Source organism: Salvelinus fontinalis, chromosome 28 (assembly GCF_029448725.1).
Source record: "Salvelinus fontinalis isolate EN_2023a chromosome 28, ASM2944872v1, whole genome shotgun sequence".
Classification (NCBI taxonomy): Eukaryota; Metazoa; Chordata; class Actinopteri; order Salmoniformes; family Salmonidae; genus Salvelinus; species Salvelinus fontinalis.
Window position 1 is genome coordinate 6,272,212 of NC_074692.1, and position 23,210 is coordinate 6,295,421.

General features: G+C 43.4%; 1 protein-coding gene across 3 annotated transcripts in view; it reads right to left on the reverse strand.

Annotated features, from left to right (window-relative positions):
* LOC129826002 (apoptosis-inducing factor 3) overlaps positions 1–23,210 on the reverse strand; it is a 32,220-nt gene that overhangs the window by 8,389 nt on the left and 621 nt on the right. For 2 of the 3 annotated variants that reach the window (XM_055886238.1, XM_055886237.1), the window contains exons 2-7: positions 6,450–6,664; positions 869–1,085; positions 631–740; positions 384–493; positions 230–274; positions 42–138 (exon numbers count right to left, since the gene is read on the reverse strand). In XM_055886238.1, the coding sequence (XP_055742213.1) occupies positions 42–138; positions 230–274; positions 384–493; positions 631–740; positions 869–1,085; positions 6,450–6,480 (610 nt within the window). In that variant the 5' untranslated portion in view covers positions 6,481–6,664. The remainder of the gene's footprint in view (positions 1–41; positions 139–229; positions 275–383; positions 494–630; positions 741–868; positions 1,086–6,449; positions 6,665–23,210) is intronic. The other variant, XM_055886239.1, reaches the window with a different exon arrangement.

Genomic DNA, 23,210 nt, shown 5'->3' on the forward strand with positions numbered 1-23,210 from the left:
AGCGGTGTGTGAGTGCAAGGAGATGCTCAATGGCCAATCACCTGATCCAACGATGAGGATGTGGCTGAAGCCAGTGCTGGAGTTAATGACTGCTGAACATCGGGCCATGGCCTTTGACCTCTTCTGTGACTGAAGATCCTGGAAGATGAAAATGTTTGCCAGGTCAACAAAGGGGAATCAGTTGATTTAGAACAATGATCTGTTCTAGATCGTCCCAGAATAGCTTTACCTGTTTATTAGCGCGAATTATCACCTTGTCCTTTTCAACTCGGACCTGAAGCAAACAGACATGAGCGATGTGTACACGGTTTTGACGTTGCTTAGAGACAGTATGTGAAGGCAGGGAATGTGAATGGCACGGCGAACCGAACGAGGAAGGTCACCTGGAAGGTGGGCAGGCTGTCCAGCCCAGGAAAGTCCTCAATGTCTCCTGTAGCGATGTTGAAACAAGCTCCGTGCCAGGGGCAACGCACGTGCCCTTTGGACAAGACACCTGCAACACACAAAGATATGTATTAAACTGTATCATACACCAATCCATCTCAGAGCTTGTTTATAACAGAAGACAGCAAAAAGATACCATACCAATATTCCATCAAAAAAGCAAACAGAATGCAGAACCGGACTCACCTTTGACCAGCGGTGCCCCATAATGTGGACACTTGTGCCCAATGGCAGAAAACTCTCCATGTTCTTTGATGAGCAGCGCTCTGCCACTTCCCAAATCAACCTCTCGCATCCTACGCAGGGATAAGAGCACACACACACAGGAAGAGAGAAAATATCTGAGTGAAAAAAAGTACTGGTTGCAGCCATAACAATTCCAGGTGATTGACCTTCTAATATGTTGCCTTTTGTTTGGCCTTACTGTCCATTTTCCATGTCCTTGACATGACACACTGAGGCCTCCACGTAGTCGCGGGGTTTGTAGAGCCTAATGGGGGCGGCAGCGGCGTCCTCGTCGGAGCAGTGTCCCAGCGCTCCGTTGGGCCTGCAGTCAGAGAAGGGGCTTGCCTTTCCATTGGGTGACATCACATCTGCTTCCTTTTCTTTCTCCAAGAGGGTAAGCTCCACTTTCACCTCAACTGCATGACAGACCATATGACACACTTTTCAGGCTGATCTTCGCCCAGTCACTTGTTTTTATTCTTATCATACGGTACAGTTCATCATTTTCACCCACATCATCCTCCTCAACCTTTAAGTCACCAGCCACCCCTGATATTCATATTCATTTTTCATTTGATTACCATACCCAGTAGACTCCCAATGGAGAAGGGGTTCTGTATCGAATGAAACTGACTTGACCATGAAAATGATTTTGCTGTGTGACAACCTGCTTTGTGACAAAAGGTCAAGAACAGTCATTCTGAATTCCCTGTAAAATACCCTTTTGAGTGACTAAAATACACTACATGGCCAAAAGTATGTGGACACCTGCTCGTCGAACATCTCATTGCAAAATCATGAGCATTAATATGGAGTTGGACCCCCCTGCTATAACAGCGTCCACTCTTCTGGGAAGGCTTTCCATTAGATGTTGGAACATTGCTGTGGGGACTTGCTTCCATTCAGCCACAAGAGCATTAGTGAGGTCGGGCACTGATGTTGGGCGATTAGGCCTGGCTCACGGTCGGCGTTCCAACTCATCCCAAAAGTGTTCGATAGGGTTGAGGTCAGGGCTCTGTGCAGGCCAGTCATGTTGGAAGCACACCAATTGACAAAACATTTCTGTATGAACCTCGCTTTGTGCACGGGGGAATTGTCATGCTGAAACAGGAAAGGAGCCTTCCCCAAACTGTTGCCAAAAAGTTGGAAGCACAGAATCATCTACAATTTAATTGTATGCTGTAGTGTTAAGATTTCCCTTCACTGGAACTAAGGGGCCTAGCCATAACCAAGAAAAACAGCCCAGGTAGCTTCTCCTGGCATCTGCCAAACGGTGAAGCGGGATTCATCGCTCCAGAGTCCAATGGTGGCGAGCTTTACACCACTCCAGTCGATGCTTGGCATTGCACATGGTGATCTTAGGCTTGTGTGCGTGCGGCTGCTCGGCCATGGAAACACATTTCATGAAGCTCCCGACAAACAGTTCTTGTGCTGACGTTGATTCCAGAGGACAGCCGATTTCTACCCACTAAGCGCTTCAGCACTTGGCGGTCCCGTTCTCTGAGCTTTTGTGGCCTACCACTTCGCGGCTAAGCCGTTGTTGTTCCTAGACATTTCCACTTCACAATAACAGCACTTACAGTTGACCGGGGCAGTTCTAGCAGGGCAGAAATTTGACAAACTGACTTGTTGGAAAGGTGGCATTCTATGACAGTGCCACATTGAAAGTCACTGACCTCTTCTGTACGGGCCATTCTACTGACAATGCTTGTCTATGGAGATTGAATGGCTGTATGCTTGATTTTATACACCTGTCAGCAATGGGTGTGGCTGAAATAGCCAAATCCACTAATTTGAAGGGGTGTCCACATCCTGTTTGCCATGTAGTGAATCACCCATAATATTTTTGGGGAATAGAAATGCTCAAAATTTGAGAAAAATGTATCTCTCTCTCATAGTTAACTTCCAGGAAGTACTACCAGAAAAGACAGGCTGAGTGGGAGGAGAGCTTATATTTATGAGCTCGCTTGACTGACAGCTCCATGTCAAGCAACTTGGAAGCAGAGAGCAGTGTTGCAGTAAAATCATATCAAGCAAATTTGGTGATGCACAAAGCAACTCAAACAACATTTAAATTGCATCGATGATGTCAATTTGTTATATATAATCTCCAGTTTGGCATGTCTGTTATGGTTGGTTCACAGCAGCACTGACGGCTGCGTTGACATGACAACTGTGTCAGAGTTTTGAATGACACCCCCCCCCCCCGTTTTTGTTCCATGCTGGCTAAAGAACTAGCTAGCCAGTAACTAGCTAACACCAGACACCGATTAAAAAGGAAACATATAAGTATCTTTGCCATAGACAAATAGTGTAAACTTCATTATATTTGCAGATAGCTATATAAACCACACCTCTCTGCAATCACACGTTCTCTGACGTTGGTTCAAGGGCTGTACTCATTTAAATTAGGTACGAGAATATCATGTTACCATTGGTGTATTAAAAAAAAGTTAGTGATGTCACTATCCCCTTAATAATCCCGCCTCCTGAATCCAAGTGTTTGACATGGGGGAGGGGACCAGTAACTTTATGATCACTCTTTATCAACGTAGAGGCAACAGTCACTGTTCATACTTTGATCATCATACATTGATCTGGTTTCATCCAAATATCATCCAATTTCATGAAAAACATGATTTTGACTGTTCAGATACAGTATATATTTAGGATCACTACACCATGCATTAGATATGTTCCTGAATAACACACAGGGATAAGCCTAAGTGGATGTGTGGGTTTATTTGTTGTGAGGTGCCCAAGAGGCATTTGATGACAGTTGCCTCTGGGGTTTGTATTTCTTCATTCGAAGAAATGGTTTTGTAACCCGTTTTCCCTGCAGCTAGCTTTATCTCTTCGGCTGGAGAAATGTGCTGACCATCCGGTTCTTACAAGGTAATCTGGCAGGAATGTTCACCTGCTGAGCGAGTCTTAATTAAAATCACTGGAAAATCATGAGAGTGACTGCAATCGCAGGAGAGGAAAGGGGAGAGGCTCCATACCCAGACTAATATGGGATCTTTATTTTTACAAGAGATATTATAGAATCTTACATAAGAGGAATTCACAATTTGTACATTAGATTTACTATAGAGATATATATTTTTTTGATGATATTTCTTTTGATTTTAAATAGCATAAAATCACATCCACAGATCAGGACCATTCTGAATCCATAAGTTGATGCTCAACCATATGCTCCATGCTGAAGTCAGAATCTCTCCCAAAACATCAGATGTGTCTTTAAATGTCCAGTAATTGCCACATGTATTTGATAAGAGATATACAGTATAGAAATACAATGAAGAGTAACACCATATTTTAACATGAAATAACGAACTCAATCATTATTTTCATTAAATCAATCTTATGTAAGCGGCACAACCCATTCATGTGCATTAGCAATTTGTTAAATATTTCTAAATCATCATTAAAATCATATAGAATGTGTATATTATGGTCCTCTACTCATCTTCTCCTTTATTTGTCAATGATTAGCAAACTATGTCAGATGACTCTGTCCTAAAACCGGTTACCTTTAACTGAGTCTTTGGCTATCTGCCCATGATGTGAGCTGTGTAACCAAGCCATTACTTTCATACTGTAAATAACATGTATAAAGTGTAATTTTTACCATCATACACATTGCAAAAAAAATATGGGTGATTTGCAGTTCTATATATAACCTTTTCTTCTAGCATTGCAAACTGCTTTGTTTTTGGATTCTACCTGCTTAGTTAAGGGACCTTTCTCTCCACTGAGATTCTCCAATGCATCAAAGAGCAAAACTGAGTGAATTGTACACCTCGGGACAAACATACCCTTGCTTGTCATTGAAGGAAGAGCTACTCCGACATAGAATGCAGTATAATCTCCCCTATCACTTAATCCCCCTTTCTCACACACTCACCCCTTTTCTTTATCTTCCTACTCTTTTTTTCATTCAGAAGCATCATGTGCTGAATCTTTTTTGAGTGGGCACTGATGGACTTTCTAGTCTTAGAAACAATCCTGTGTTTACAATATGATGCTAAAATATTTTATTGGACCAAATTGAGCGGCCACGTGCATGACATCTCAGCTCCCACTAACACATCTGCTGTTCACTGATTCTGGAATATTTTGACTAAGCCCACGTTTTTCTGAAATGTGCAGCAACATGACAATACACTTAGAGAATTACCATCATCTTCAATGTTCCTCTTTACGATTGAATTTTTAACTCTAAGTACAGTGTCACAATAATACAGGAGTTATTTCAATACATGTTCATCTGTATTTACAGGAATAACTACAGAGTAGTAAGGGCACTAATGTAAAGTTTTACCCTGATGGTGTGATACTGTATTTTACAGATTGAAAACATGTATTTATCTCACATTGTGTCAAATCAGTTTTTGTCTGGTTCAGTGTCTGATTTTGTTGCCTATACTGATGCTCATCACTGCTGTGTCCAAGGTTCCATTCAGGGGCCCATTTGTTTCCTACAGACTCTGACTAATTAGACTTTCACAGTGAGGGGCATCTATTCCAACACACCACCCTCAAAAAAATCTCCCTATAGTACTGGAGACAAGTTCCCTATCCCCTACACTTTATCCACACTAGTTCCTAGTGTGGTATTGCAGTGGTTGTTTTTGTGAAAATTATGTTTTAAAAAAAACACAAAAACGAATTAAAATCGCTCTCCCTATGCACTATTGAAAGTCAGAGATTTAAGAAAAAACAAAGATTAAAAAAACAAAAATAAGTAATGTGTTTGATTTCAGCACTTACTGCCCCTTTCAACAAGCTGACTGCATTTAAACAGTGATGTGCTTTGAAACAGCCATACATCCGCAATCATAACTTTCAGTTTCACTGCTTCAGTATGCAGCCAAATCAGACCCAGTGACCGAGATAGCGTAGCTACCCTTCATAAGTGTCTTAATGACATCAAATGTGGGATGTCGGACAAATTTCAATGATAAGAAATCGGAGGCTGTTTTATTTGCCTCTCACCTTGCTCGAACCCATACTGTAAATAACCTTGCTCATTTGTCCACCAATGTAAAGCCTAGGGCCAGAAACGTTGACGTCTTCTTTGACCCTGACCTGAAGCTCGAGTTGCATGTAAAAAAAAAAATGCTACAGCAGGAAATGTAACCATGGCACACCTATTTTGGATTCTCTACATTGGCTACCAGTCACTTTGAGAATAGATTTTAAAATTGTATTAATCACATTTAAGGCTTTATTAGCTCCATCCTATAACTCTGATCTTTTATCTCCCTACGAGGCAGGACACAGCCTGAGATCCTCTGGCAGGGCATTGTTGACCATTCTAAAGTCGAGGTTGAAAACGAGAGGCGACCAGGAATTTGCCATTAGGGGCCCTAGACTTTGGAATGGTCTGCCAGAGGACATCAGGCTTGCAGATTCAGCATCTCTTTTGAAATCCCTACTGAAGACACACTTCTATAAAGATACTTTTAATGTAAGATTTCAAATGATTTCAAATTTGATGATGTGAAGCACTTTGTTACTTGTACTGAAAAGGGCTATACGAATAAAGTTATTATTATTACGTTGTGCCATACATTTGAAACTCATATTTGACTATGTAATCCTTTTGAAGACAATGCAACTGAGAGCATAAAAATTCATCCTCCACAAAATGCCATGCTACAAAGTCAGTCAGGAGGGGAGTTTGTATGACCTATATAATGCTGGAGAACAAGTGCCAATTATTCCAGGATTTTAAAGGAGGGAAGGAAAACGGGGTTGGCGAAGGTGGTCACCTGGTTTGCTTTTGGAGAGGCATCCTCCCATGATGGGCACAGGGTAGAGCCAGGAGGTCTGGGGGGGGGGGGGGTGAGGGGGAGACAGGGTCAGATCCTGGGGTTGGGTTGCTGGGTTGGGAGGTAACGACGACAACGTTGAAATGGGGGTATCAGCACATGCAGGTGTAGGTCCAGCCCAGCCATCGTAGACCTCAGCTCCTCCACATCACCACCTGGGAAGAGGGATAGTGATAAACAACGGAGTCTCTGAAAAGCCCAGTGGAGGCTGGTGGAGGGAGAAAAATGTGTTGATTACATTGAGCCCGTCCTCACATTTATCCCTCCACCAGCGTCGCTGGAAAAGCCCGAACATCAGACAACACCACTAGACAGCTCTATAAAAGGTTCTCACATGACTACTCGTCGTTCTATTTCAAATACTCGTTTCGATGTCTCTCTATGGGAATGCGCCTGGGCGTGTACATCAGCCCGAAGTATCCAATCACATAGCGTCTGTTGGAGACATACAGGTCGAGTGGCGAATGAGGTGAGCCCCTCTCGAGTTTCAAGTTTTAATGTCACATGCACAAGTACAGTGAAATGCCTTTATTGCAAGCTCTAACCCCAACAATGCAGTAATCAATAACCATGGAATACTAAAAATAACAAGGTAGATCAAAAACACGAGATAAAAATAAGAACACGATAACGTAAATAAACATACTATGTACAGGGTCAGTTCCAGTACCATATTTACAATGTGCAGGGATACTGGATCAATGTAAAGTGTATAAGATAAACAGAGTAGCAGTAATGTACTATATATGATGTTTGTATGTCAGTGGGTGTGTAGAGTCAGTATAAATGTATGCGCATATTATGTGTGTGTGTGAGCAAATGATGGAGTGAGTGTTTGTATGTGTGTTGGATTGTCAGTGTGCGTAAGTGTGTTGAGTCCTGTGAGTGTACATAGAGACAGATAGTCTGTGTAGCCAAACTGGTCATTCTGGCCTCTCTTTGCGACAGCGCACCTTAGCAAGGGTAGCTGCTAGCTAGCTAACGCAGCACTAGCCTCGCGGCTGTAGCGTTCCCACTGTGCACATCCTAGCTAGCTTTAGCAAGGCTTCTACAAAGTAGCTTACGCCTAACTAAAGCCCAGAACTTACACATTGTTTTTACAACAGGCATTTTCAGCATAGCCCTGTTCTACACAATGGAAACTGCTGCCCCAACCCTAGACGAGCCTACCACAGCACTCAAACAACCACATTCTTGTGCTTGTGGCTAGTTGGAAGGATTTTATGCAACAATTGTCTGTTAAGGGAGCATGCTCAAGAAGCACTCGACAACCCAGTGTCCTGTAAGCATTGTACATTTCTCTCTAGAGTGTGTTTGAAAAGGAGGCTAAAATGCTCCGCTATTTCCACCCCCTCCCTCCCCTCTCAGCCACCGGCCGAGGCTCAACTCCCCACAACCCACCACAACATCGAGTGGCCAGCTCCCTTGGGGGCTCAGGATCCCGGAAGGGACCTATACGATGGGAAAAGACTACCATCCTGCTAAGCAACTGCTTCCCGCGTTCCCAGCCTGCATCAGAGAGGCTAGGAGCTCATGAGATAAGCCCCTTGCCAGCAATATCCTGGCTAGGGGTTTCCCGAGAATGGACATGAACAATATGGAAGAATCTGGGTTTTCCGACCCTCCCATGGTGGAGCCATCACTGGCTTACCACTTTCAACCAACACTACTGGAAGTTCCCTCCCTAGAAAGACAGAGTGCTTTTCTGCCTCCATTTTCCATAAGACGTACAAAGCCCTGGCCTTGTCAATCAGAGCACTTAACGTGACCTCTTTATTGTTGGCTCACCAAGCAGAGTTAGTGAAGGATGTGTGGAAGCAACTGGATTCGGGGACCCTGAATAAGGATGCTTGGGATGAGATCTGTATGATTACGGACCTAAACCTCTGGGCTTCACGTAATGCCATCCCTGGCTGTGGTCATACCGTGAGCCTGGCGGTGTTGGAAGAAAGGGCACTTTGGCTAAGCTTTTCCAGCTTAACAGACAAAGAAACAGTGGACCTCCTGGATGCCCGTGACACCCATGCAGATGTGTGAAATGCGTATGAAAGAAGGCGAAGCCTCCCAGGCCCCGTGGCAGCCTGTTGGTCACTGCAACTCGCCATAGCCTCACAGCAGGGAGGAGGCAACAAGCTGTCTTTGGGGGGCCAAGACCCCTGGCAACTCAGCAGACTGCCAATGTCTTCGCTCACATGGGAAAATGGGGGATGTGCACTCTTACCCCCAAATGCCATCCACCCTTTCGCTATCCCCTAGGGACCTTCTCATGTTTTAAGCCAGGACGACAGTCAGCATGTTCTCTCTCCCTCCAGTCTCTTCTGACTGACGGAGCTGAATGACAGATTGCCATAACCATGGCTCCCCTTGCCTTGCGGCATTTTCGCCTCTTACCGCCTACTGCGTGAGCAACACAGTTTAAACAGGCTCACATGAGTACCTCCTCAGTGCTATCACCAGGAGGTGGCAGTCAATTCCCCCGTTTCCATACACTAAAACAGGGGAACAGGTTTCCGGGGTTCACATCAAAGATCGCCATAACCCACTGGGTTTCTCTTTGGGGAAATCCTATGGCAACTTAGCTCTATTGACGGAAAACTCTATCGAGCTATAAGACAGTCAGTAAGGGTTTCCATTACTCATATTTTCTGGTCCGAGGAAATCTGGTACACCAAGTCCATTTTCTCCTCGTCCCGTTCCTACCTGCGCTTGATCACGCAGTCGGGGATTTGTTATCTCTACTCTCCCTTTGGGGAAATGTTTGCTCTTATAACCCTCCTGTCCGAGGTAGGGCCAAGACAGACCAGACACTTAGCTGATCTATTGCTTAGGATTAAGACATCTGGGTTACAAGCATGTTTCCTTCCACCTTTAAGCTATGCCGGTTGAAGCATTGTGTCATTTCGTTGGCTGCTCTCTCGTGCAAAAACACCACTCGGTGACACGGTATAGCCATACCCATTGCCACCTGCTAGGGACACAGTCCAAGAGGATCAGGCATGTTGTTTTGGATAAAACGTTATGCCCATATGCCTCGGACGCATTACGAGGATATCCCAGCAATGGAACACACTCTCTACCCTCCCCTGCAATGTTATCATGTCCCGGGGTGCGCATGACACGCTCTCGCTGGAACTTTAAACCAGTTCCTGAGAGCCCGCCCTCTGCATCTACCCAGACAGACTGTAAAAAGCGACAACCCTATGGAGGGTTTTGGAGAACCCGTCCCTATTTAGTGTTTATGCACCAGTAGGAGTGGAAGCACTGGCACAGCCTCTCAAGGGTAATGCCCTAAGCTTTTTCTCTCTCCTAGGCCTGCCACAGGCTTATCCCTCATCGTCGAGGCCTTCAAATGACCAAGGATACCCTGGTTGGTGGAGATCACTCTCCCGCATTGAACCAGTCCTGGTAGTTACCGTTACGCAGGGATCTGCGGACCCAAATGAGATTTGCCTGCGACAAGCCGACAAGTCAAGACCTTTCACCAGAGTGGCAGTGCTCCTCCCACACGCCCACTGTCTGGTAAAACAGGAGATGCGTTTTGGAGAAGTGGTGTGACCTACACAGATCATCCCTTGGAAACAGAGGGACGATCTCCTAAAAGGTCCAGTTAACTGCCATCTCAGCTGTCACACAGGCCTGGACATTTACAGTAGGGTAACACCCTCTGTAGTTGAGGGTGCATGTCACTTACACAAACCCAGTCTTCAAGCATTTAGCACCTCACATGGGACTAGAGGTCTTTATCACTTTTGTTTTCTATTCTTTTTAAAAACGTTTAAACGGGTCCTGTTTGATTGTCATCGGGTCTTGGGTCTATGTAACTACAGCTGATAGACTCGGTTGGACCCGAATCGACCGACCACGGCTCTGCATAGCCTATAGCATACTTATTTTACACTAATAAGGTGACTTTATTGACTTGTAAAGGCTTAGCCAACATATAAAGACCTATTTGTTAACCAGAAGAGCAACTTGGCTGATAAACATACTTTTTCTGTCACTCTGATCCAATTTGGTCTGATTGTCCTTGGGTCCATTCGGGTCCTCTACATGGGACATGTTGTGCTTGAGGCTTTCCCATCGTGGCCTGTTGTGCTTGAGGCTTTCCCATCGTGGCCTGTTGTGCTTGAGGCTTTCCCATCGTGGCCCGGGAAGGGCTCATTACACCAGAGGTATGGCTACCTCTTGGGCACTGTTCAATGGCATCTCATTATGGGAGATTTGCATTTTGGCACGTACAGCCACCCCTTATACTTTAATAAGGTCTTTACTGACTGGATGTCTCTGAACCTTTTTTGTGGCATACTTGTGGCATCTGAGGGATGATGCTGTTGGAATTACACTGGCTTCGGAGAGCATGTCTGCATTATGGGAGTTGTCCCATGGTGAGACATCAAAACGAGTATTTGAAATAGAACTCAAGATTACTTACGTAACCCCGGGCCTATATGAATATGAGTGAGATCGCAAGGAAGATGAGCAAGAGTGCAAGGAGGAGAGGCATGCAGTTTGGTGGGTTAAAGGCTCCCTTTATGGAGAGAAGGGGCTCTCATTCGCCACTCGACTTGTCGGACTCCAACAGCTGTGTGATTGGATATTTCGAGCTTATGGACACACCCAGGCGCATCCCATAGTGAGACATCTCACAGAACCAGGGTGGTTACGTAAGTAACCTAGAGTTTTCGCAAGCCCTTCTCCTGTAGTGAAGCCCTTCTCCTGCATTTATGTGAACCACTGCCCATTTTGGAAATTGAAATACAATACTTACAGTATATCAACCATGGCTCAACATTTTTACAATGAACCAATATGCTTTTCAAGCTATTCATGATGCTGAATGGACAAAGTCCTGGAAAGGCCACTGTGGTAGTTAAGACAAGCCTAACACTAACAGCCATTAGCATTCACAACACCATCCACAGTCCTCTCCGTGGCATTGTTCAAACATATTTGATTTCCACCAAAAAAACTGCCTCATCAACTACTCGTTTGAAAAGGAAAGGGTATGTAGTTGTCCGTCAACCTGCCCGTCTGTACATATATTAGATCAGAGAAGAGAACTCCATATTTTAGCGATTTCTTTAATACAGTATGTCTGTGAGGCCCAAACTTGGTTGAGGTTGTATAGAGCAGCTATTACTATTCCTGTGTGCTCTGCCCTCCAGCAACACTTGGCAACAATGTAAGGCTGAGAAAAGGTTGTCACTTGTTTTCAACCCTTCTCTCTCTACCGTGTGTGTGTGTGTGTGTGTGTGCGCGCGCGTGTGCATGTGTCCAAATGCCCTTAAAGTGGAAGTAATAGTGTTAATTGGTAACATTTTTCCACGTACATTGTTACTTAACACATGACATGTTGCATACATAGGTGTTAACCATTAACAGCCTTTGCACCTATTCACTTTAATGTCACGCTGTAGTGAAGGGAAGCAGAGGCCCCATGAGTTTCAAAACCACCTTTGTTTTGCTGCCAAACACTGCCCACACACCCCTGCCAGAACTTGTGGTATTTCAACCCACTTGGTGTTGCTTAACAATACAGCGGTTGATAGGAATATGAATGCGGTACTACAGTAAGAAGCATAAGAACAGTATGATTCATTAGCAATAGCAAAACATCCTTTGGTGGTGCAACTAAAAGGGAGTACTTGATATTCAGAGGACAGCTTAATGTCCATGAGGTAAAAAAACAAAGGAAGAAAAAAATCAAGCTAGACCTGTTGAATGGAGCAGTGGTGAAAGTATTAGAGACCAAGTGAGACATGGAAAGATCGCTCTTCTGAATGACAAAACACATTTCACCCAGTAAAAAGTTTGTGCCGTGTCATCACTCTCAAACTGTTAGGACAGTATGTGTGTGTGTAAATACTTCGCAATACATTCAACTCAAAATGATCACAAGAACATTCAAGAAGTTGAAGGATATTTCCATTCGACTTATTTTGTAGCATGGAATTAAATGATCAAGAGTCAGTTTTGTCACCTTTTTAAAAGGCAATATAGAAGCTGAGCATGTTAAACAACTGGGTACGGCTGGTTCTTTTTGAGAAGAATGTGGGCGTTTGTTTTTCCCTACACAATTTGTGCTAATCTCCATGGCAACAGTTCATTATTTCTACTCTCAATGACGCACCAACAAACAAACACATCTCAAAATGTAATTTTGTATTAGAACGATGTTTCCCTATGAAGAAATCAATAACAGTCAAAAACTTAATTAAGACTGAACCCTTACAAAAAAATGCAATTTCACATTTGAGAATCGTATTTTCACACGTGAAATAGCTGTTTTCACATGTTGAGCTTAAGATTTCACATGTACTAAATTATAGTTCACATGGTAACACCACCTTTTCACATGTGAGAAGAATAACATGTTGTTTTCACCACACATGTGAAATGCAGTTTCACATTTGAAATTTGCATTTTCACATGTAAGAAAACTCCAACTGTGAAAATCTCACTTCCACATGTGGAATTTCAGATTCACATGTGGGGTTGAAATAATGTTATTCTCCTCACATCTGAAAAGACGGTGTTCACATGTTGCAGTAGCAATGTTTCCACAGGTGGAATTAGGGTGACAAAATCTAAAAAGCCCAAATGCAGGACAAGGGAACGATTTTGCAAGACATTCGCAAAACAGTGGACAGAATAATTGTTTTTGGGGCAGGTTAATGGATCACATTCAAATGGCGACATAGTTCTGCTGTCTGAAGGTCACTGCCTGTAAAAGGGGCAATCCTTAGTTGCTACATCCGTTTTTGGACTTATAAATATGAACCCATAAATTCTTGAAGAATACACTGAGTATACAAAACATTAAGAACAACTGCTCTTTCCATGACATATATTGACCAGTGAATCCAGGTGAAAGATATGATCCCTTATTGATGTTACTTGTTAAATCCACTTCAATCAGTGTAGATGAAGTGGAGGAGACAGGTCAAAGAAGGAGTTTCAAGCTTTGAGACAATTAAGACATGGGTCGTTTATGTGTGCAATTCAGAGGGTAAAAGGGCAAGACTAAATATTTAAGTGCCTTTGAACGGGGTATGGTAGTAGGTGCCAGGCGCACCGGTTTGTCTCACGAACTGCAACGCTGCTGGGTTTCACGCTCAATAGTTTCCCGTGTGTATCAAGAACGGTCCACCACCCGAAGGACATCCAGCCAACTTCACATAACTGTGGGAAGCATTTGGAGTCAACATGGGCCAGCATCCCTGTGGAACGCTTTTGACACCTTGTAGAGTCCATGCCCCGACGAATTCAGGTTGTTCTGAGGGCAAAATGGGGAGGGGGGTGCAACTCAATATTAGGAAGGTGTTCCTAATGTTTGGTATACTCCATGTCCAACGTATAAATGCCTCATGAGCTTAGTTTAACTGTCATACCCCATCAGAACACAGAATATAATCTTGTTTTACACCACTGTTTGTAAACAAAGTAAATGTAAACAACCCATGTATAGCTGGTCGGTCCCTGGATGGGAGACCAGCTGTAGCTGGAAGTAATAGAAAATAAACCTGGGAGAAAATTGTCACATGGGGAATTATTTTTTCACAAGGGAAAACTTCACAGGTGTCCAAAAACCACACCTGAAATTTCAACAACAACAACAATTAGATATATATACACACAAACACACAGTATTTTTTTGTAAGGGAAGAGCACTATATCTTCCATGTTGCCATATCAATAATTCCGTACAAATTAATATTTTATGAACATCAAAACTGCACCAGAAAGGCTGCTATTGTGAGGTTCAAGCAAGCCCGAGATATTTTGTGCTAACCCAAAGTAGGTTAAGCAGATTTGGTTCTCACAACATGACGCAGATCCCAGTCACTCACCATTGGGCCTGTCCCCAAGCAGTGCTAATGATCCTTCCTGCAAACAAGCTGTCAGTTTCACTCACTTCTCCCCACAAATGTAATATTTTTCACTGGAATGAAGCTGGGAATAAGCCATTATGGCTCAAACCTTAGGCACTACCACCCCCCCCCCCCCCCCCATCCATCACCACCCCAAGTATGGATGTGTGAAACCAAATGTTTAAAAAAATATATATATTTTTTTATCGACAAGAATGTTAAACACAAAGGACCAAATTCAAATCGATGGCCACCTCCATTTCTCAGAAAAGGAACTTCACTTTTTTTTGAGCAGCCCAGGTAAACATACTTCATATCTAAACGGACTCCAGTTAAGGACTCCAACCGCATGAACATTTAGCTGCACCACAGCCAATAGCACCTTACTTGATCACCGATGTGGCACACCTGAGGGGTTGGTATCACACACCAGGTAAAATAAGGGGAAAAAATGTGATTCCCAGATATAACAACTTTCCACACCTGCATCTCCACCTTATACTGCCAGGAGAATGTTGACACATCCAGGTCATGATGAAGCCCACACACAAACAGATACAGCAGGCCAGGTAGTAAGTAACCCTTTTCCCTAAAGAGACAAACTCCACACAGACTATACCTGCACTGAACTGCCTTGGGCATTCAGTGACATCAAGAGTCACATGTACAGTAGCTTCAGTAAATCTGTATCAGAAATGATTTTGGTTCCTCAAGCAACCATACAGTAGGGTGCCATTTTCACCTTAAAGGCCCAGTGCAGTCAAAATTCAGTTTTCCCTGTGGTTTGTATCATATTGTACAACAGCTGATGAAAATAACGCTGTAAAAGTTAGAAGAAAAAAATATATATTAGTGTTATTTCCAGCTGGTTTAAGTTACAATTGAAACAGGATCGTCTAATCAGCAGGTTTTGCATGGGTGGAGTTTTGGCTTGCCTGCTGACATCACCAGGCGGAAATACGTCAACAGACCAATAACAAAGAGAGTTCCAAACCTCTCTGCCAATAACAGCTAGTTTTCAGGTTACATAGCCGTCCAATTGGGCCCTTCACTCAGACCACCTCCAGACAGTCCTAGCAAAATTATTGCTTGAGAAATCGTTTTTTTGCAAAAAAAAAGCTATTTCTGTTAATTTTTGACAATTTTAAAAGGAAAACTATTACAGTAAGGTACTTAATTGTTACCCTGAAATGATTTAACATTGAGATTCACTGTGTGCTCATAGAACAGGACAGTGGAAAGCTGAGCGAAAATGGAGGAAATCTAAACTTCCGGAGGACCTATCCTCCTTTCATACCTTCTTCTCTACATCTGCTGCTAAAGCTGCTATCTATCACTCTAAATTCCAAGCCTCTGTCTCCAACCCTGGGAAAGTATTTTCCTCCCCTCCTCCCTCTCTTTGGAAAAAAAAGATGACATGATGACATGAGCTCCTCATTTACTCAGCCTATGGAGTCCACTGGTCCCACTTACACAAAACTACCCTAAAATTGTATTTGTTGCGTACACAGATTAGCAGATGTTAAAGCAGGTGCAGCGAAAAGCTTATGTTTCTAGCTCCAGCAGTGCAGTAAGTGTCTAACAGTAGAATACCAATACCCAAATAATTCCTCCCCACCCCCAAATTAAAAAAAATTCTGAACAAACAATATCAGAACGAGCAATGTCAGAGTTCAGAATATAAATATGTATAGACAGTATGGACAATATATAAGTAGGAACATATATGTACAGCAGTAGTTCAGTAGGATGAGCTATGTCGAGAATACAGTGTGTACAGTGCCTTCAGAAATTATTTATACCCCTTGACTTATTCCACATTGTTGTTACAGCCTGAATTTAAAAAAATCCCCCTCGCCCATCTATACAAAATATCCCATAATTAAAGTGAAAACAGGTTTTTAGAAATGTTTGCAAATGTATTGAAAATTAAACACGGAAATATATGCATTTACATAAGCATTCACACCCGTGTTAGTACTTTGTAGAAGCACCTTTTGCAGTGATTACGGCTATGAGTCTTTCTGGGTAAGTCTCTAAGAGCTTTCCACACCTGGATTGTGCAACATTTGCCCATGATTCTTTTCAAAATTCTTCAAGCTCTTTCAAATTGTTTGTTGATCATTGCTAGACAACCATTTAAGTCTTATCATAGATTTTCAAGTAGATTTAAGACAAAAATGTAACTCAGCCACATTCACCGTCTTCTTGGTAAGCACCTCCAGTGTAGATTTGGCCTTATATTTCAGGTTATTTTCCTGCTGGAAGGTGAATTAATCTCCCTGTGTCTGGTGGAAAGCAGACTGAACCAGGTTTTCCTCTAGGATTTTGCCTGTGCTTAGCTCTATTGTGCTGTATTGGATTTGCCCCAAACATTTGTATTCAGGACAAAAAGTTAATTGCTTTGCCACTGTTTTTGCAGTATTACTATTGTACCTTGTTACAAACAGGATGCATGTTTTGGAATATGTTTTATTCTGTACAGGCTTCCATCTTTTCATGGTGACATCCCTGAGCGGTTTCCTTCCTCTCCGGCAACTGAGTTAAGGAATCCTGTATATTTGTAGTGACAGTGTATTAATGCACCATCCAAACTGTAATTAATAATGTCACCATACTCAAAGGGATATTCAATGTCTGTTTACACCCATCTACCAATAGGTGCCCTTCTTTGCGAGGCATTGGAAAACCTCCCTGGTCTTTGTGGTTGAATCTGTGTTTGAAATTCACTGCTTGACTGAGGGACCTTACAGATAAATGTATGTGTTGTGTACAGAGATGAGGTAGTCATTCAAAAATCATGTTAAACACTATTATTGTCCATGCAACTTATGTGACTTGTTAACCAAATTCTTACACCTGAACTTATTTAGGCTTGCCATAACAAAGGGGTTGAATACTTACTGATTCAAGAGATTTCAGTTTTTCTTTTTTTATTAATTTGTAAGAAATTCAAAAAACACAATTCCACTTTGTGTAGGCCAGTTACAAAACTCAATTTCATCTAAAGTCAGTCTGTAACAACAAAATGTGGAAAAATTCAAGGGGTGGGAAGGTAGGGGAAGGCACTGTACATAAACTCAGCAAAAAAAGAAACCTCGTCTCACTGTCAACTGCGTTTATTTTCAGCAAACTTAACATGTGTAAATATTTGTATGAACATAAAAGATTCAACAACATACAAACTGAACAGGTTCCACAGACATGTAACTAACAGAAATGGAATAATGGATCCCTGAACAAAGGGGGGAGGGTCAAAATCAAAAGTAACAGTCAGTCAGTCCACCTCCAAATCGATCCTGCTCCAGAGTACAGGCCTTGGTGTAACGCTCATTCCTTCAACAATAAATACGAATCCGACCATCAACCCTGGTGAGACAAAACCACAACTCGTCAGTGAAGAGCACTTTTCGCCAGTCCTGTCTGGTCCAGCGACGGTGGGTTTGTGCCCATAGGCGACGTTGTTGCCGGTGATGTCTGGTGAGGACCTGCCTTACAACAGGCCTACAATCCCTCAGTCCAGCCTCTCTCAGCCTATTGCAGACAGTCTGAGCACTGATGGAGGGAAGCCTGTACTTATATATACACTCTCCATAACATTTTGGAGTATATGCAAATTGCCATCATACAAACTGAGGCAGAAGATTTTGTGAGAATTAATATTTGTGTCATTCTCAAAACTTTTGGCCAAGACTGTACAAGGTGCAGAGCAGAGTACTGGGCGGTAAGCCAACTAGTAGTGATGACTGTTCAATCAATCAATCAAATGTATTTATAAAGCCCTTCTTACATCAGCTGATGTCACAAAGTGCTGTACAGTAACCCAGCCTAAACAGTTTGATGCCCTGGAGAAGCTACGGGTCTTAGGGACACAGCTGAATTTCTTCTTTAGCCTCCATCACAGTGTCGGTGTGGAGGGACCATTTCAGTTCCTCAGTGATTTGCATGTTGAGGAACTGCTTTTGACTTTCTACACTGAGACCCGTCGATGTGGGTTGGGTTGTGCTCTCTCTGCTGTTTCCTGTAGTCCACGATCATCTCCTTCATTTTGTTGACATTGAGGGAGAGGTTATTTTCCTGGCACCACTCCACCAGGGCTCTCACCTCCTCCCTGTAGGCTGCCTCGTTGTTGTTGGTAGTCAGGCCTACCACTGATGTGTTGTCAGCAAACTTGATGATTGAGTTGGAGATGTGCATAGCCACGCAGTCATGGTTTAACAGGGAGTACAAGAGGGTGCTTAACACACACCCATGTGGGATCTCCATGTTGAGGATCAGCGTGGCGGAAGTGTTGTTGCCTACCTTCACCACCTGGGGTCGGCTGTCAGGAAGTCTTGGACCCAGTTGCACAGGGAGGAGTACAGACCGAGGGCCCTGAGCTTAGTGATGAGCTTGGAGGGCAATGTTCTTGTTGAAGGCTGAGCTGTAGTCGATGAACAGCATTCTCACATAGGTATTCCTCTTGTCCAGTTGAAATAGGGCAGTGTGCAGTGCAATGGCAATGAGGCATCCGTGGACCTGTTGGGGCGATATGCAAAGTGTAGTGGGTCTTAACTAGCCTCTCAAAGCACTTCATGATGACAGAAGTCAGCGCTACTGACTCACGTCAGCCACGCCGATTGGGAGCACACAGTCCTTGTGAGCGGCAGGTGCCCACGTCGGCGGCTCAGTGTTTTTTTTCTTCCTCGAAGCGGGCAAAGGACTTGTTTAGCTTGTCCGGGAGTGAGATGTCGGTATCCGCGTTGTGTCTGGCTTTCCCTTTATCTCCGAAATAGTCTGGAGTCCCTGCCACATGCGTCTCATCACAGGAGTCTCATCCCCTCGCTCTCCAGATGAAATCCTGCGACTGATTGATTTCCAGCCGCCCGACAACCTGCCCACTCGACCCCATCCCCACTTCAGACTATCTCTGGAGACCTTCCATCATCAACTGACCACTGGCTGCATCCCCCCTGACTTCAAGATGGCCAAAATCACTCCCTTCCTCAAGAAACAAAAACTCAAACCCTCCAATGTCAAAAATAACAACAGATCGCTATCCCTTCTTTCTTTTCTTTTCTTTCTTTTAGAAAACACTTGAGCATGCTGTCTCTCTAATTATCACTCTGAGAACAATCTTCTTCTTGAGCCTAACCAGTCAGGCTTCAAGACGGGTCACTCAACCGAGATTGCTCTCCTCTGTGTCACAGAGGCTCTCCGCTCTGCCAAAGCTGACTCTCAACTATTCTCAGCCTCCAAGATCTATCTGCTGCCTTAGAGAACGTGAACCATCAGATCCTCCTCTCCACCCTCTCAGGGCTGGGCATCTCAAGCTCTGCACACTCCTGGATTGCATCCTACCTGGCAGTTTGATCCTACCAGGTGGCGTGGAGAGGATCTGTGTCTGCACCATGTGCTCTCATTACTGGTATCCCCCAGGGCTCGGTTCTAGGCCCTTTCCTCTATACACCAAGTCACATCCTCTCATAATCTCTCTTATCATTGCTATGCAGATGACACTCAACTTTATCATTCCCCTCTGACACCCAGGTGGCAACACACAGCTCTGCTTGGATGTCGGCCCACCACCTCAAGCTCATCTTAACAAGATGGCGCTGCTCTTCCTCTCATCACGGTCGACTACTCCAGAGCCCCCCCCCCCCCCCCCCCCCAGAGTGCAAAGAACCTAGGAAAGACCCTGGACAGTACCCTGTTGTTCTCTGCAAACATTTAAAAAATGACTCGCTCCTGCAGGTTCAAGCTCTACAATTTCTATAGAGTATGACCTTTCCTCACACAGGAAGCAGCGTAAATCAAAATCCAGGCACTCCTCATATTCCTTCTGGCCTACTGCAACTCTCTGTTGGCTGGGCTCCCTGCTTGTGCCATCAAACCCCTGCAACTTATCCAAAACTCCGCAGCCCGTCTGCTGTTCAACATTCCCAAGATCTCCCACGTCACCCCGCTCCTCCGTACACTCCACTGGCTTCCAGTCAAAGCACACATGCACTACAAGACCATGGTGCTTGCCTACAGAGCAGCAAGGGGAACTGCCTCTCCCCACCTTCAGGCTATGCTCAAACCCTACATCCCAACTCTGAGCACTCCGTTCTGCCACGCCTGGTCTCTTGGCTGTCCCACCCCTACAGCACGTCAGCTACTGCTCAGGCCAGTCAAAGCTTTTCTCTGTCCTGGCATCCCAATGGTCCCTACCCATCTTCCGAAAACTGATAAATGACTAAAATGTCAAATGCAAATGTAGATTAAAAAAAACTGCTGCATTGGGCCTTTAAAAGTCCTCAGTTCAATGCGGTCAGATCTTCACCAGTAATGCTATGCAAGAGTGTATCATCGCTGTCTAACCTTGTAAAATAAAATAAATACATTTTATTACATTTATTGAATGCAGTCACTCCCCTTAATGTATTCTGAAGATATTATGACTCTAGGTAGGACCAAGAACATTTATTCAAAATAGCTTCAGAAGTTTCCTAATTGTATGTACGAACATGCAATTAGGAAACTTCTGAAGCTATTTTGAATAAATGTTCTTGGTCCTACCTAGAGTCATAATATCTTCAGAATACATTAAGGGGAGTGATAGGAAAATGTACAAATTTTCCATTTCCAGAAAATATGAAGTTTTGGAGATGGTTTATCAGACAGCGACGGTATGTTTTCCTTCTGTAAGTATGTGGTTTCTCGATGCTGTAGATGAACGAACACGATCAATTGTCCCCCAAGCGCGGGTGACTGGTTATTTAACATATCAATTGGTTATTATATTCATATTTAATTCATCTAACACCTGTTCCACCGGTAAATCAGGCCTTGGTTAAAGATTAGGCCTCTCGCTTTCATCCATGGCTGATAAGGGCATTTAACAGCTATTTACCTTGTTTGTCCTGAGCCTAATCAAGCCTGTGAAGTTCTAATTTGTAACATTCTTGATATATTATAAAACCTGCAGAGTTACCTCTGCTGCAGAGGATACGTTCATTAGACTTACCAGCCTCAGAAATTGCAGCCCAAATAAAAGCTTCACAGAGTTCAAGTAACAGACACGTCTCAACATCAACTGTTCAGAGGAGACTGCGTGAATCAGGCTTTCATGGTCGAATTGCTACAAAGATACCACTACTAAAGGACACCAAAAAGAAGAGACTTGCTTGGGCAAAGAAACACAAGCAATGGACGTTAGACCGGTGGAAATCTATTCTTTGGTCTGATGAGTCCAAATTTGAGATTTTTGGTTCCAGCAGCCGTGTCTTTGAGATGCAGAGTAGGTCAACTGATGATCTCCGCATGTGTGCTTCCCACCGTGAAGCATGGAGGAGGTGGTGTGATAGTGCTTTGCTGGTGACACTGTCTGTGATTCATTTAGAATTCAAGGCACACTTAATCAGCATTGCTACCACAGCATTCTGCAGCGATACGCCATCCCATGTGGTTTGCACTTAGTGTGACTATCTCTAGTTTAAATTGACCCGTTTTTTAAATGGGGATTTGTGTATTATGCAAATTAGATTTCCGTGGGGGCGTGGACATCGATTCTAGGTTAAAGGATGGAAAGAAGCTTGAGTGACTTTGTTTATTTCCAGAGGCTACCAGTTTTACACTGGATGTATTATAAAACATTGCATTGGAGCTAATCAGATTCCCCAATGAGAGGCCCTAGAAGCATGGGAAAGAATCCTACATTTGTGACTAAGTGCATTCACCCTTTGTCTTGCATATGCTGGCATGCTTGTTTAAGTTTGTTGTCCAAAAACGATAGTTATTTAAGGTCAAAATCGAACGCTGCTTTTTATGTTGTTTCACCACTGTAAAATGTGTCTTCGGTCATGGCAGTTCCATGGAAACAGAAGGTTCATAATTGTACAGTAACGTTTACTCCATCACAGTTAATTCATGTGATAATGCATATGTCCAAGATGAACAAGGTTCCATGTAGATACTACGCCTAATAGACAGTTAAGTTGCCATTCAATAGATGCTGAAAGTTGTTAAGTCTAGAATGTAACATATGATCTCTGAAAAGTGTTTTTTTCCATGATCAGGCTGCAGAGGTCAGGTTGTTGAACTTGTTGTGGAAATCAGAGGGTAACCATTGGTACACTTGGTGGGATAAGGCAGGAATACCACGTGGTACCAGAGAAGTTCTATCTACTTACAATTGTTGTGTTTAACCATGTAACTTCACACCAAACTTGAAACTGAACTGAATTTACTTCAATTAAAAAAGACCACTATCTGGAGAAAAACGTGCACAGAAACATTGAGTCTGATTTTGAAGTTGACAGATAAACAAAAAATAATGAAGAACTAAAGAAATATGTAACGCTGAGTAGCTGGCAGCGGCACTACAGAGATGTAGTGTCAGGGCATGTGTGCTACTTTCAGCATTTGCCTCCAAATTAGGCCAAAGGAGTTGTGATGTCATGGAAAACCAGAATAGAATTTTACAGAGGGGTGTCCATTCCTGCAGAGGACCAGTTTCCATGGTCAGAAACAACGATTGAAATAACCAATTTCTCAGGCATTTCACACGTTCAGCACCTAGGTACACATGAATTGCACACACTCTCTCACACACACACACACACACACACACACACACACACACACACACACACACACACACACACACACACACACACACACACACACACACACACACACACACACACACACACACACACACACACACACACACACACACACACACACACTATATCAAAATGAAACTAAACAATTATTATCTCCCTCAGTGGACCTTTCATTGTGTTGAGGGCAGAATATCCCTCAATGAAAGACTTCCTAATTGAGGCAATATTACTGTAATTTCCCT